This window comes from Panthera leo, chromosome A2, assembly GCF_018350215.1.
Source record: "Panthera leo isolate Ple1 chromosome A2, P.leo_Ple1_pat1.1, whole genome shotgun sequence".
NCBI classification, from domain to species: Eukaryota; Metazoa; Chordata; class Mammalia; order Carnivora; family Felidae; genus Panthera; species Panthera leo.
In genome coordinates this window covers 144873503-144889219 of record NC_056680.1, presented here as the reverse complement: position 1 = coordinate 144889219, position 15717 = coordinate 144873503, and the positions used below count along the sequence as shown (strand labels likewise).

Here is a 15717-nt window from a genome sequence, read left to right as displayed (position 1 = left end):
GCTAGAACCCATGAACTGCAAGACCATGACCTGAGCCCAAGTCAGACGCTTAACTGACCGAGCCACCCAGGCACCCCTCGAATGTTTGGTTTTAATTGAAAGTTTATCTTGTCCTCTCTAGATCCAAATTGACATTTTGATGCATTAATGATTTGTCATGATAGCTTGAAGTTTGTGTTGAGTGCTAGGTATGCTTTGTCCACATAAAAATGGAAAATTTTCAGAAGTATGTAGGAGGCTGGCTCAATCTGTAGAGCATGCAACTCTTGATCTGGGTTATTAGTTCAAGCCACGTGTTAGGTATAGAGCTTACTTAAAAAATAAAGTAAAATAAGATAGAAATATTTAGTGGGGTAATGACTTACTTAGAGGCCAAGAAGAATTCATACAATTTTTAAAGTGCGTATCTTATTGAGCAACTTAAATGTGGAAAAGAAACATTTCAAACTAAAACTAATACATCTTTTATTTATTTGAGATTTTTTTCTTAACCAAGGGAAAAACTTTGAAATTATTAACTTTTTAAATGATTGATTAATCTACTTGATACATTCTAAAACAATCAAATGCTTAAAAACTATCCTATAACTTAAAGGAAATAAGCAAGTGGCTCAAATAGAGTCCATTTGGAATCATGCCCATAAAGCAGCAGCAGATTGATCCAAATACATTATCCAGTCAATGCCAGATATTTGTGCAGTTCCTGGAATGAGATGACTGGTTTACTTCCAAAAGGGGGACAAAATCTAGACAGAATTAACTGCACAACAATTTAAGTGTTCTGTTCAGCAAATAAACCATAAATAAAGTTTAAAGCTACAACTAAATGACAAACTGAAACAAAATTTTATAGTTGCAACAGATATAGCAAGTCCAAGCTAATATCCATCATATGTAAAGAGCATATATAAATTCATTAGAAAGAAAATATATAGAAAATGGTCATAGACATGAAAAACTTACCCAAAAAAGCTTTGTGCCTATGGCTAACAATCACAAAAAGATGCTGGTTAGCCTCATATAAAACAAGCCAAAATTAAAACTTTTTTTTCTATCAGATTGACATTTAGCATTTGCAGGGTTTTTTTGTTTTGTTTTTTTTTTTTTTTTGAGATTCTTTTTTTTTTAAATATACCAACATGGGACTCTACACCCAACATCACAACCCTGATACCAAGATTTGCATGCACTACTGATTGAGCCAGCCAGGTGCCCCTCTCATTTGCAGTTTTGGTGAAGAGTTCCTTGAAGAAATGGGAAAAGCCATTTAATATATAAATGACCTTTTTTGAAGGGCATTTTTGTAATATGTATATATATTTTTGAAATTTTTGTCAAAAGCAATAACTACTCATAATTTTACAAGTCCTGTGGTGCTAGAAGTTCATGACAGAAATAACCAGTTCCCTGTTCCCCAAGCCCACTAAAGACAGCCACTTGAAACTCTCTTAGCCTTTTTCTTCTGATATTATTATAGTTCCAAATAATAGAGGCATGCAGCTGTCTTTTGATTCTTCAGTTTGGGACATCGGAGGTTGATTTCTTACTTTGTCAGATGAAAATCTCTTTCTCTTATAGTCCTCTCCTTTGTACTTTGAATACTGTATAGTACTCTCTAGAGTAGAAGTAGATTTTTCTTTTTGTTTATATATAAGTAGGGTTTAGTTTAAGCTATATTAAGAATTCCCATGTACAAATTCACTAAAGCATCCATAATAATTAGTAAATTCTTAATTCGGGTTTAATAGGTTAAAATTCTCTAAGAAACCTAGTAGCTCTATATCATATCCTCCATGTAAAAAATTTAATTGCTACCTCTACTTTAATCTTGCTAAAATTATTCTGTAATATTCCTTGAGTTTTCCACACCCTGTAAACGCATTTGTCCTAAATTGGGGTTTTAAGCCCAGTGAAGAAAGCAATTACTATTGCTAGGGTCCACCTGATAAGTCACAGGTAACATAACTCATTACAGAATGGCATAAATGTTATCAGTTAAATATGTATTCCTTTATGTTTGGAAATCAATTCAACTAAAAAGTTTTTTTTTTTTCTTTTTATAGGAGAGTTAATCTTGGTCTATCCGGTGTGAATATTTTGTGGATTTTTGGCGAGTAATGTGGGTCGTTTTTAATTCCAAACATTAGGACTTTTATTTGATGGAACCAGGAGTTGAATCTAAGCATCTCTGAGTCACTGTGTCTTTTGAAATAAGATACATATGTGTGTGTTAACAGACTCTTTTAGATTTAACGAAAAATTAGCTATTTTGAAACTTCTTGTTAAAGTATTTCCTGTGTTCTCTACACCAAAAGACATTACCTTCACTTTTTTTATTACCTTTCAGATTTTTCAGTTGTCTGTGAAACTGCAAACCTTCAGATATTTGTTGACCCAAAACTGCAATTTCCCCTTAATTAAGAAATTTGAGTCCTTTTTCATTGTAACCTACAAATGAGAATCATCCACCTGATTTTTCCCCACAAAAAAATTATTTTTTTCAATCGCATTATTTGGTGTAAATACTTAAAAAGAAACAAGGAAATTGCTAATTCACCTTTTTTATCTCTTTACTTCCCTGTTGTTCTATAGATCAGCCCAAGGCCCACATGTAAAGAGATGAGATCAACTTGTATTAGTCCATGTGCATCTTTAAATAATATTGAAAGAGGTTTGACAGTGTTGGCATGTTTAGAAGTCAGCTCTCAGATTAACTCACAGAGTTAAACTATCTGGGTCTTAGGTTAAAAGGCTGAAGACATTAAGAAACTCTTGCTTTTTTAATAATTCAATCTGACTGTTATTTTAAGAGTTCTCTTTTAAGATCATACAATATCTGTTTAAATTTTTTTAGATATGTTCAAAACATCTGGAGAGTAAGAAGTGACTGAGTTTTGCTTGACTCTATTTTCTTACATATCTATGTATAGGACCTTGAAGGCTAGCTAGCAAGTGTGTTTGTTTTCCGGATTGACGTCCTGTTAGAGACCACTTCTGTCACCTTACGGAAACCTGGAAACAAAACTAGAATCTTCTGAGTAACTGCATTTTGGTCCTATATGTGCATCCCGTTTTTAATAATTTGTAAATTCTGTTTTTCAACAAGTCGTTCCTGTGTTTTGAAGGTCCTATGTCCAGAGGAAAGGAGGTTTCTTTTCACTGCTTTTGATGTATGTTGAACATGTTTGCTGTGGTATTTTAGAAGAAAATGTCAATTAAACATGTTAAATACGAGAACATGTGAAAATCTAAGTACTGTTTCAAAACTTATTGAAGGTGTCACGGAATAACAGTTGTTACATGGTTAACATTCTTTATTAAAGGGAATAAGGGAAAAATTTTAACACGTTAAGACAAAGGTTTTTTTTCTTTATAGGACTTATGGCAGCTTTTAGTCCAAAAATTCAAAGCTATAATATTTTTATTTTGTGACTATCAAGAAAATATAATATGTGGGAAATATACATGTAAAAAGACTAGAGAGACATGCTAAGAAAGAAAAGCTCTTTTGTTTGCATACTGTGAGTCTAGCGTGGGTTACTATATTCTCGGTAGTTTTCCTATACTGACTAGTCTCCACAAGTGTTTGAGCCAACTTATACTTTAATGTAGCCTTTATTAAAAATACTTTGATAAATTAGTTGGCATTCACACGTCAGGAAGACAGTGCACTGCAAATGTGGTAAAATTTTTTGGGTCTTTGCGTTAAGATGAGTAAATACCTACTTTAATTAAATGTTATTTATAGGGTATTTTTCACGAGTTTTTCTTTTCATTGCTTGACTCATCCTTGTGGGATCAGATCCACCAATTATGTTGATTTTAGATTATGTTCTCTGTATCATTTATCCTTTTTCCCCCCCCCGCTATGAATATCAGCCTTTACTTCAGCCAAATTTGTTTTAGGGGCGTATCTAGGTGTTCATAATTTAGTTCCCACGAAGACATAAAAATGCTGTGTTGCTTGGCTTTCTCGAACTGATATATGGTACACTTTAAACTGATATTTCCGTGGTGAAGACATGTAGCATATGGCTGGCACTTCTAAACCCGGCTTTGGAACAGAAGTCCTTTATTTTTTTAGAATATCCATCTTCTAAATGTGGACCTTTCCTCAAAGGTCAGTCTTGGTCCTGTGTTTCCCTGTCTCTGCTTTTCCTTAGAGATCTCATTCCCTCCACAACTTCGTTTATCACCTCTCTGCATCTGATTCCCATGTTTACCACCAACCGTAACGTCTCTCCCGCCTGAGCTCTGGCGTCCGACATTTCCATTCGCGTGTCCTGTGGACTCTGCGACCGGAACTGAATTCACATCTGCCAAAACCCGCTCGCTCTTCTAACCTCCCTTTTTCTGTTCGTTGTACTACCAGTCGCCCACGCTCAAACCTCCGGTGTCCTCTTTGATTCCTTCGCTCCCTGGGTCCCCAGTCCAATTAGGCAGCGAACCTCATCCATTCTTTCTTAACAGTGCCTCTTGCAGCTGGCCCTTTCCGTTTCTGCTGCCCCTGTGCTCATTTGCACCCTTATCAACTCACATAGGACCACTGCAACAGCCTAATTCATCTCGCAGCTTCCTAATTGTCGCCGCGCTTCCAGACTTTCCAGTTCATCCCGCACGTTCTCTTCAAATTCATCTTCCTGAAACACCTGTTTGATCATTTCATTCCCCTGATCACTTCCTTAGCCTGACATTTAAAGCCCTCCACAATCTGGCCCCAAGCGAGCCTTCTCCTCCCAGATCCTCGGGCCCAGCCAGGGCGGGCTGCCGCTTGCTGGGCTCTCTGTGCGCTTCCTCCCGCTTGTCCCCCTCACTCTCTGGGGAACCCCCAGAGCGGCCTGCCCCTGCCTTGAGACTTCACTCTGATTAAACCTGCTATTTTTTGGAGCTAGTCCTGGCCACTCCAGCTGGCAGTCATTTCTCCCCCCAGGGTGATTGGATCCGTGCCCCTTTTCTGGCACTCAGCAGCCATATGAATAGATTCAGAAGTGACTTTTGGTCTAACGGTGCGTCCTCGTATCTTTTCTCATCTGCCGAAAAGAACGGAGTTTTTTACTAGTCTGAGCTGTCCTGCTGTTCGGGACGACTTGACAATGGCTAAAGCCACCTTCTGGGAAAGGCTTGCATTCTCCTCTTTGAAGGACGCCTCTTGAGCAGCCAGGCACCCTGGCCTCCCCTCTGTGTTAGGCCTGAGGAGAAGGAAGCAGCCCCGGGACCGGACAGCAACAGGGGGGCTGCCCGAGTGAGGTGTGAGGAAAATGCCACAACCGGGTCCCTGCACCCCAAAGGTCTTCCTCAGTGAGCTGGGTGAGGCCCTGCGCCTTAGCACGCTGTTCCAAATGCCACAGCGTCCACGGGAAGGGGCGCGGGGTGCACCCATCCCTCGGTGACTCCGGTCCCGGCCGCCTCCAGACCATGGGTAGTGGCCGAAGGCAAAAACGCGTGACTGTGAGCAACAGGGGGCTGGGCTCTCTGGCGGGAAGGCTTCTGAGAAGGATCTGGGGGGGCCTTGTCTGCACACTTAAAATGAGAGGGGTTTGCACAACGAGCACCTGTGCTTCCTGGTGCCTGGTGACGTTGCCACATCTCACTGGGTGTGCCAGTGGCTTTCTGCTGAGTCTAGAGGGTTGTTAGGTGTTGCTTCTGAGCCACATCTTTAATTCGAGCCCTGGAAGGTCATCCAGGATTCCATTTCCACACTGACTGAGCTGTACTCACCTCGGGGACAGGTCGTGGGTTCCACAGTCAGGGTTAGGAAGAGGAGTCCGATACAGCAGAATGGGGCTGCAGAGGAAGCAGGACCCCGTCCACCCAGGGATGTTTCGCCGCAATGTCCCCTGCAGGCAGTCCCCAGCTGCTGCCGTGGGTGCCGTAATGACAGTTCAGAGCCTGGAGCCTGCTTTGGATTCTGTGTCTCCCTCTCTGCCCCTCTCCCGCTCGCTCTCTCTTTCAAAAATAAATAATAAACATTAAAAAAAAATTTTTAATACAATAAAGCTATAGTTACATCCTTTCATGTCCCCAAAGCAAAATGAATACTCCAAAACCAGTCTGGCTAGAAGAGCCACTGGCCTGAATGGGCTGAGGCTTGGGAGGACTGAGCTCTTTTCCCTGACTGGTGCAGGGTAATCACTTTTTACGCTGATTCTGATTCAGAGATCACTGAGAAGCTACAAGCTAAAATAACAGATGACAGTGCTTTTAGGTAGGGAAAAAACTGGCTTTGCAAAGTCCCCAAACAGCCTATTAGCATAAACGTAAGAAATGGCCCCTTTGGCATTGTGAAGCCACTATCTCCTTCATGGACCAGGAGATCTTCATGGCCTTGACAGGCCCTTGCCCCACCCCAACTGCTCTTGCCCGGCTGGATCTGCCCCCTGCTCCCTCCTTCCTCCCCCCACCCCAGATCTGGCCCTTCCCCAGCATAGACAGTGCTACCTTTGTACCTTGAAGGCTGGGCTTTCTGGTCTACCAAGAAAACACCGTCTCCTTCCTTTCCCATTTCTAAACTAGAAGGAAAAAATAACAACCCTGAATCAGACTCTGCTTTCATGAACTGCATCCCATAGGGGGAAAGTCAGAAGGTGGTGATCTGCTCCGTTGGGGGCAAGACTTGTTTTCTCAGGCAGCGGCCAGGCACGATTCTTCCTCAGACACATGGTGTGTAGACTGGAACCGGGCAGCTCTGTGATAGTTTTGGCCCAGACTACAGGCATCAGCGTCCTGAGCTCCAGCTCCACAGAAAGGCCCCTTGTGCTCGTAATGGGGAGGGGCATCATCCACTGGACAGCCTGCGGGGCAGAGCAGGCCGGCTAACTCGTGGAAGGAAGACTTGGCAGAAGAAAGATCTAAAGCCCTCAGCCCCCAAACCTGGTGGTTTGAAAAGGTGTTAACGTGGCATCCGTCTCAAGTTAGTTAACCACTCTTAAAAGTAAATTCAGTAAGGGGCGCCTGGGTGGCTCAGTCGGTTGAGCGTTCGGCTCAGGTCATGATGTCGCGGTTTGTGGGTTCGAGCCCCACGTCGGGCTCTATGCTGACAGGTCAGAGCCTGGAGCCTGCTTCGGATTCTGTGTCTCCTTCGCTCTCTGCCCCTCCCCGACTTGTGCTCTGTCTCTCTCTGTCTCTCAACAATAAATAAATGGAAAAAAAAATTTTTTTGAAAAAAAAAGTAAATTCTGTACGATGTTCTGCTTCCAGTTCAAAGTTCTGCATGAGTTCTTTAAAGTCTTTTTTAAGCCATCTTGAAAATTCCTGGAGCTAACTACCTTAAAGTTGTGGTTAGACTGTACTTAGAACTCGGAGCTAACGTCCACATCCCAGAATTATGGATTCTCTTAAATGAGACACAACGTATTTTCTATGCAGCCAGAGAAATGATCTTTCATTGAAACTATCTCTGAGTAAGTTGCTACTTTTTCCCACCTCAAGACTCTGTTTCCCCACACATACGCCCTCCCCTCTCACCTACCCGCAGTAGTTTTCTGCTGGTGAGGGATTTGCAGCTCTCACCGGCTTGCCCTTCTGACCCTGTCCCGGCAGGTGCAACAATGGGGCAGTGCTAGAACAAATACCGAGGAAAACTAGAGACCCTGCAGGCAGTGGAACTCCTGTAAACGCTGGAGCTTCTGTGAGACTCTGGCTTCCTTCAGGTCCTTGAGGGCAGGTGCATGTGAGATACTCAGGAACTATTTGTTGTATTACCAAGTGGATTGAGCAGAAATTCACTTGAAAAGCAATCCTTTTCTTGTTCTGGACTGGAATTTTCAGTGTGCTTTCCATGCTGAAGACCGTAGAGAGCTCTCTGGCTGGTGAGCAGAAGGGTGGCAGAGAGGAAAAAAAAAAGCTAGGAATCGGCAGTTGGCTGTAAACTTGTAGAGAAGAAGGTCAGAGGACCCACTCTACATTTCCATGCATCCTTCCTTATTGGGCTCTATGGAAATTAATTCAATAGTAAGGAGTACGTATACGCCTGGGAGTGGGTGGAGCCATCTAGATGCACACCTGCCAGCAGTTTCTCAATTGGGTGCAAAATTGGTGGCATCCTGCAAGCTGACACAGCCGGAGCTGTGTTAGGATAGGTGCGAGGTGTGAGAGCTGGGAACCCCGTGATCCGGTCCCGGGATACCATCAGCCCGTTCCCTGGCACACTGCAGAGTTTTCTCCAAGTATGTGTCTCATTGGCCCAGAAGATGTACTTCCTGAGCTGCTTCTCTGGAACATGCTTTCTCCGGGGATAGCGTCCGTCCGTTCCACAGTTAGAGTCTGTGCCCCCCCCCCCCCCCCGGCCACACCAGGATCGGCCACACTCCTCCACTGCTGGTGGCCCTGGAAATTAGTACAGCCTTTTCGGAACATAACACCTGCACGTATATCTCTGTCACTCCTGCTGCATAACAAACTATTCCCCCAAAGCATCATTCAGTATCACTTTTTCCCGGGGAGCTGGAAGACTGACTCGTCTTTAAGGCTCGTTCATTCACATGGCTCGTGGTCGACGCTGGCTATTGGCCGGGGGCCTAACTGGGAATGTGGGCGGAATGCCCACACAGGGCTTCCACATGCGGCCTGAGCCACCTCCTAATTCCAAGAGCAAGTATCTTGAGAAAGGAGGGGGGAGATGGGGACAGAAGCATATTACTTTTTATAACCTAGACTCGAAAGTTGCACGTTTCTTCCACTGCATCCTGTCGATCGAGGCGGCTACAAAGAACGGACCATTTTCAAAGGGAGGGAGCCTAGATCCCACCTCTCAGTGGAGAGAGTATGTGGGATGGGTCATATGTTGATGTGGCCGTTTTTGAAAAATACGATCTACCACAAAGTGCAATGCCCACCTCCTGCGATATTAATACTCTTTGGCTCATCGATCCCAGGAAAATGTGTCCTAGGAAAATATTCAACAGGAAAAAAATAAGTTATGCCTAAAGATATTCATTGTGAGCATTTGCCTATTGATTTATCCATCCCCCCAGTAAATATTGTTTAAATTCTTTTGCTAGGTGCTAGGAATACAGAGGAGACTTAATATACCCGTTCTCCCCTCCCATGGTTTCTAGTCTACAATAGCTAAAAACAAAATCCATCCAAATGTCTAGTGATAGAACGGTTTAATCAATTATTGTACCTCAATTCTGTGAGATCTATCCTTGAATGAGATACTTACAGACTTATTTTGACCTCTTTCTAAAATTCCTACAACTCTAACAAGACTATGTAAAAAGATGGGGGAAATGTCGGGTAGAAGTGAAAGCAAATCGAAGTCGTACGTCTACTGTGGTTACAATTATGTAAAAATATGCATGCGGATCGCCAACTACAACAGAATATCCAAATGTGAACTCACTTGCTGAAACGGGAACGTGGATGATTGTTTTTCCATTTTCAATTCCCTCTCAATGGTATGTCGCTTTTACAATAAAAAAAAAAAAAAAAAAGTCCAGAAAGGGGGGTGGGGTGGGGGAAAGTGGTGCAAAATAGAATTTTACAGGTCAAAGGAAGAGAAGGCTCTGCTGAGTGAGAAGGTGAGGTGGGACAGGTGGCTTCAGCAGGAGAAAGCAGCAGGGATCTAGCCATGAAGACAGGAGCAGGGGAGCTGACTTTGGAAAACTGCAAAGCATCCCACCCGAGCCGTGTTTACCAGAGCCTGGGAAGTTGGGGCTCGAAGGAAAGGTTCACCTAAGGCTGCAGAGTTGACCGAAGAGACTCCGCCACTTTCTGAGCAGAGATTGAAGTCAAAGGTGTGCCCAAGGAAGATGCCCCTGCCCGCTGTCCCGAGGATGACAGAAGCAGGCAGGGAGGCCTGGGGGGAGGCTGCTGCCGAAGTCCAGGTGGGGCAGGAAAGCTTGGAGAGCGTTTGTGAAAGCAGGAACGGTCACAACGTGGTACCTTGGTAGACACAGCCCCCGAGACTTCGGCCTGTGTGGTTATGACGATTGCAGCGCTAATCGCGGAAATTGGAGGAAGAAGAACCGGTTGGCAGAAGAGAGATTTTCAACACGCTGAGTTCGAGCTGTTAACTGGGACATCCAGATGGGATGACAACAGATAGCTGGAAACATGAAGTCTGAATCTTAGGGAAGAGATCCCCTTTTTGGCAAAATAGCCTGAACCTCCCACTCGGCCCAGAAGGCTCTTCCCCCAGCTGTGTGTAACATCTGCTTCCTGTCTTCAGGAAGAGCTCTGCTCAAATGCCACCTCCCTGGACGCTTTCTTGCCACCCTAAAATGGCACTGCTGTCACCATCTCCCTTACCCCGCTCAGCTCTTCTTCATTGCACATACGTGAGATTTTACTTACCCCCACCAGCGCCCCCCTTTAGAGATGGGACGCCTGCGTCATCGTCCTGTGTTAAGAACTGCACGTTAATGGGCAACAGGGCGCCGATTCGCTCTTATGTGAATTTCCGTTATGAAATGATAATAACACATGGCATATATTCTTCTGACTCCAGAGCTCAGTCTAAAGATTGAAAACTTCTCTGCTCAAAAATACAACTTAGAAGAAAGGACACCCACCAACTGGTTTTTAAGAATGTCTCCTGCATAGCGGCAGGTACTTCCAGGCCTATCCCATTGGCCAGCCCTTAATCACAGGGACACATCAAGCTGCAGGGGAATCTGAGGAAAGTAGGTTCTGTCTGCCATGATCATGGCCATGGCCAGCTAATAATCCTAGCACTACAGACGAAGGGGAGGGGTTGGATGTTGGACAGCAGCAGCAGTCACTGAGGAGATGTCTATACAAACCCACAGAGCCTTGGCTGTGCCTGCCTCCAAGGGCCGTGAACATGGTACAGAGTCCATTGTCCCCTGGAACGGTGTTAACTCACCAAGGGTTTCCTAACCCTCTCCCTGGTCCCCAGGCACCGAAGATAAGGAAATGTTCAACATTTCTGTGTTCCGGATGCCAAGATCTGTAGAGCAAAACATTGCAGGGACGTCTACAATGCTTCTGCTTAACACTCTACGTATTTTTAGCCAGCACCAGCTACGTAATTTGTGGGACCCAGTGCAAAATTAAAATTGGTGGTGGGGGGGGGGGGGGGGGGCGGGGGACACGCCTGGGTGGATCAGTTGGCCTGACTCTTGATTCTGGCGTGGGTCATGATCTCAAGGTTCACAGGTTCAAGCCCCGCGATGGGCTCTGAGCTGACATCATGGAGCCTGCTTGGGATTCTCTCTCTCTGCCCCTCCCCTGCCCAAGTGCTCTCTGTCTCTGTCTCTCTCAAAATAAATTAAAAAAAAAAAAAATGAAAATGTGGGGTCTCTTGTTAAAAATTACCAAGAATTTCAAGACAGCCACGACAGAGCATTAAACCAATCACAAGGCCCTTCTAAGTGTGGGGTCCTGGGTGGCTGTCCAGGTGGCAGTCCTTTGACACCACTTCTGTGTTTAGCCTAGTAAAAGAAAGGGTGTGTGTGTGTGTGTGTGTGTGTGTGTGTGTATCTTTTTTAAGTTTGTTTATTTTGAAAGAGAGTGTGTGAGCGGGGAGGGGGAGAGAATCCCAAGCAGAGGCCGCACTGCCGGCAAAGAGCCTGATGTGGGGCTCAATCCCGCGAACCGTGAGATCGTGACCTGAGGCGAAATCAAGAGTCAGATCAACTGACTGAGCCACCCGGGCGCCCCAAGGAGCTCTTTAGATTGTGTGAAACACCACAGGCAAGCAGTGTTGGCTTTGGGGGCCGCTTCAGTTTTGGGGTGAGATGTTTTTCCTTGTCATAGCTTAGAAAGCCTGGAAGTGGCCTTGGGGATCAAGCAGCTGGACCGTCTCATTGTACAGAAGACCCAGAAGCCCAAAGAGGGGCTGCCCCTGCCCAGGGTCCTGCTTGGGCCACTCTAGAAGTCCGGCCTTCAGACTCCGCGGTGCCGCAGGAGGTAGTCGTTTGTCCCCATCAGGCCGGCTCTGTGGCGCCAGGCCACAAGGCATCGTTGACACTCCTGGGACCTCCCAGCGCCCACTTGGGCTAGATTCTTCCTCCAGCCTGTACGGTCAAAGCAGACAAAACCAGGAGGCTCTCTGTCCTTGGCTCCTTCTAGGGGATGTGCCACGAGTCCTCGGGAGCTGAATGGTGGCTTGAAGAGCTTGGCCACTGCGCTCTGATACTTACTTCCTCTCCACAGATGCCTCCGGGCTGGGCATCCGCGGCCTTGGTGTGGAGGTGGGCACAGAGGTAAGGGCGGGACGCGGCGCACCTGCCAGGTAGGTGCTGAGGGCTCGCCCCGAGGGCACTGGCCGGGGTAGAGGCCAGGCACGCCCTCCTGGTGGAAGCGGGAGCGGGAGGCGGGGGCCGGGGAGGGCGGCCGTGTGGGAGTCGCGCCGAGCCGGGGCAGGCGCAAGGGCAGATGAATGTGTCACGGGGAGCGGGGCGGGCGGGGTGTCAGATGGGCACGCTTGTCTCCGGGGGGGGGGGGGGGGGGGGGGGGAAGAAGGCTGCGCGAGACGCGAGGCGGAGGAGAGGGGAGCGATTAGCGAGCGGGCGTGAGTCACGCATCCAGTCCCCGGGCAGCGGCGCGCGCCGCGGGCTCCCCTGGGTGCGGACTCGGTGCCAGGCGGCGCAGCTGGCGCCGGGAAAGGTGCCAGCTTTCCTGCGGGGGCCTCGCGGGGTGGGGGCCGGAGCCGGGGATCTGATGGCCACCTGCTCCTGGCGTGAATCCAGAGGGCGCTGGTATCCGTGCCTGCGGGGCCCTGCCGGTCCCGGCGCCGCCACCACCCCCATCCCGTCGCGCCCCCCCACCCCCCGCGGCGGGAGGACAAAGCGGGGCCGCCCGACGGTCGCACGCGGCGGGCCCCGCACCGCAGGAGGGAAGGGCGCCCTGCCTGTGCCGGCGGAGGCCCTCCCGGCCAGGACAGATGCTGTCCCTGCCTCCCTGCCAGGCCGGGACGCCCAGGCCGGTGACCACCAGCTTCCCTGTGCCGTGCGGGGCCGAGGGCCAAAGAAATCAAGTGGTTTTCATCCCCGCCGTAGGCCGCAGGGCTGCCAGTGGCTCAGGCCTTCATCCTGAAGGCACCTGGGTCCCCACTGTGGCCCGAGTTTCTAGAAGGCTCTGTTCAGAGTCGACCGCTTCTCCCTCCCCGACGTGGGCCCTGAGAGGGGTGGCCGTGGGTCCGAGGGAGCCTGCCTCAGAAAAGGCACTAGGAAGGGAGGCCCGGGTGGCTCAGTCAGTTAAGCTTCCGGCTTCTGCTCAGGTCATGATGTGGCGGTCGGTGAGTTCGAGCCCCACCTCGGGCTGTGCTGACAGCTCAGAGCCTGGAGCCTGCTTCAGATTCTGTGTCTCCCTCTCCCTCAAAAATAAATAAACATTAAGCAAGAAAGGGCACTAGGAAGCCCCCCTTCTCCAGGAAGCTGCAGCAGCCCCAGCTGCAGGCCTGGAAGGAGCTTCTGTTCCTAACCTCTGCCCTCTAACTAGGCTGCTGCCCGGGAGAGGGGGGTAGGGAAACAACGGCCTCTCCTCCTGAAGGTCCCTGTGGCTATTCAGGCACCAGCTCCACTGGCTTCTCTCTGTATCCACGGGGTTACTCGGGGGTGTCACAGGCCGGATGTCGGCCTTTCCAAAACTGTACCTGTGGCTGCTGAGGAGGAGGGGGTCTCTTACACCCGCGTGGTCACGTGAGTTGGCTCCTCTCCTGAGAAGCTCCTCTGCCCTGGTTGGGGAGAAGAGTGGGGGGCACTGGCGTGTGTCCGGAAAGCTGAAGGTCACTGCCCTGCTTGGCCAGACCTAAGAGAGGGACGGGCCAGGCCGGTCTCACCCTGGCCTCTGTCGCCACTGCCTGACCGCCACACAAGGCCTCGGAAGAAGGGATCTGGCTACAAGACTTCGGTGTCATTTCCCCGCCTTCAATGTCAGTCAGCAAATTTATTGAGCTCTTAATATGCTCAGGGCCTCGCCGCTCTCACCTGCGGCTGATCGCTGCCCTTCCCTGTATCCATTTTCTCTGCAAAAATGAGATCAATACATCTCAGCTGAGACGTAAGAGGTTCTTTCACGGCAGAGGCCAGAACAATAGCCAGAGGCCTTCACCTTCCCGCGCAGCCCGACCAGCGTGAGGCAATGACTGAGGAGTGCACAGGAATCCCCCACCTGGAGGGAGCGCGGTGTGGGCAGGCTTCCTTCACACCCGCTGAGGTGCGGGGACGTGTGAAGGTTGGCCCATCTTCACACTTGGTAGCAGATGCCTCCCTGGGTCACAGTCATCCCCTGCGTGCGCGTGTTTTTGAACTTAAAAAAATTTTAATTTTACTTTTTTAAAGTTTATTTATGGATTTTGACAGTGGGAGGGGCAGAGAGAGAGGGAGAGAGAGCATCCCAAACAGGCCCCGCGCCGTCAGCACAGAGCCCGATGCGGGGCTCGAACTCACAAACCGTGAGATCGTACGTAACCTGAGCCAAAACCAGGAGCCAGACGCTTAACCAACTGAGCCACCCAGGTGCCCCGAGTGGTATTGAACTTTTCACGTCACCTCTGATTAGCCCCCTCTGCCTCAGCGTTTGAAACCTCATGGTTTATGTACCATAAATACGTATGCACAGCCGCTGGGGTGGTTTAGTCCTCGGGCCATTTTGTCGGTATATTTGTGTTTCCTGACCTTTTTAGAATATCCTTGAGAAACAGAACACAGTTCCTGTTTCTTTTGTTTCCTTTTTGCTCACCAGGGTCTACCGTGGGGTTCTGTACACAGCCGGTGCTGAACTGCTTGCTAAATAGTGACAGCTTAGAGACGGTCCAGAGAGACTCAGTTGGTTGAGCGTCCGACTTCAGCTCAGGTCATGATCTCACAGTTTGTGAGCTCGAGCCCCGCATCAGGCTCTGTACTAACAGAGAGACTCTTAAGAGGCCCGTGGCGGTTACTGGAGATGTAGTGTGCCCCTCTCTGCAAGGCCCTGTCTCCTCAGCACCCACACCTGGCTGAGGTGACCTGCCTGGGCCACCCGCCCTCCCTCACCCCCTTCACGACGTGAATGTGAGGGTGGGCCAGCTCCTGGCAGACCCACAGCAGAGCTGGGTGCAGCTGAGGCAGCCCAGCCGGCGGCCATCTTGCATCTGCGTGGTTGAGAGCTAGGTTGGATGGGCTCAGGCCCTTCCATCCCCACAGAACGGGGGGCACTGCTGTTGGGCTGCTCAAAGCTTATCCGGAGGACGCCAGACCTGAGTCTGCACCTTAGCTCCCAGGCAGCAGGATCGAGGGGAGGGAGCAGCACATCCTCAGAGCCCCCACCATACTCGTAGGCCAAGCGGCCCCCAACCCCCCAGGGAGCAAGAGGATTTGGGGGCTTTAAGGGTCCAAAGTCTTGGCAGGCTTCTTCGTCTCCCCACCTCCCAAGCTGGAGTCAAATTTTAATTGAAGCCTGCGAAGCACAAAGTCCTACAGAAACCATTAGGAGAGTCTTCTGGAAAATAGAGACTGACAAGAATCCCTGCAGGGAAGAGGATGAAAGAAATCACAGCTCACCAAGCCCTCTGGGCAACCAGTCCCCGGGGCACCCAGCAGACGGCTTCTCCATCTCTGTCGTGCCCAAGTCCTCTCCCAACCCTGATCTCATTAAAAGGAAACCAAAAGAGCTATATTATTTGGCTTCCATCTGGTCTCTTGAGACTCAAGGACTTTAATCAGTAAAATGTTAAAGAATAAAATAACTCTACAATAACAAGAAAGCCGCCAGCTGGCCCTTCCAGTGACCTTGCCAGAGTGCCTGGGAAATGGATCACACCATCTGGGC

The 15717-nt window shown here is 48.6% G+C and overlaps 1 protein-coding gene across 4 annotated transcripts in view; it reads left to right on the top strand.

The window, feature by feature from the left end:
• The window catches only part of TMEM209 (transmembrane protein 209), a 36958-nt gene extending 33614 nt beyond the window's left edge, over positions 1-3344 (top strand). For 3 of the 4 annotated variants that reach the window (XM_042924569.1, XM_042924559.1, XM_042924578.1), the window contains one exon: positions 2064-3344. In XM_042924569.1, coding sequence (XP_042780503.1) covers positions 2064-2118 — 55 coding nt within the window. In that variant the 3' untranslated portion in view covers positions 2119-3344. The remainder of the gene's footprint in view (positions 1-2063) is intronic. The other variant, XM_042924551.1, reaches the window with a different exon arrangement.
• The last annotated feature ends 12373 nt before the right edge of the window (positions 3345-15717 follow it).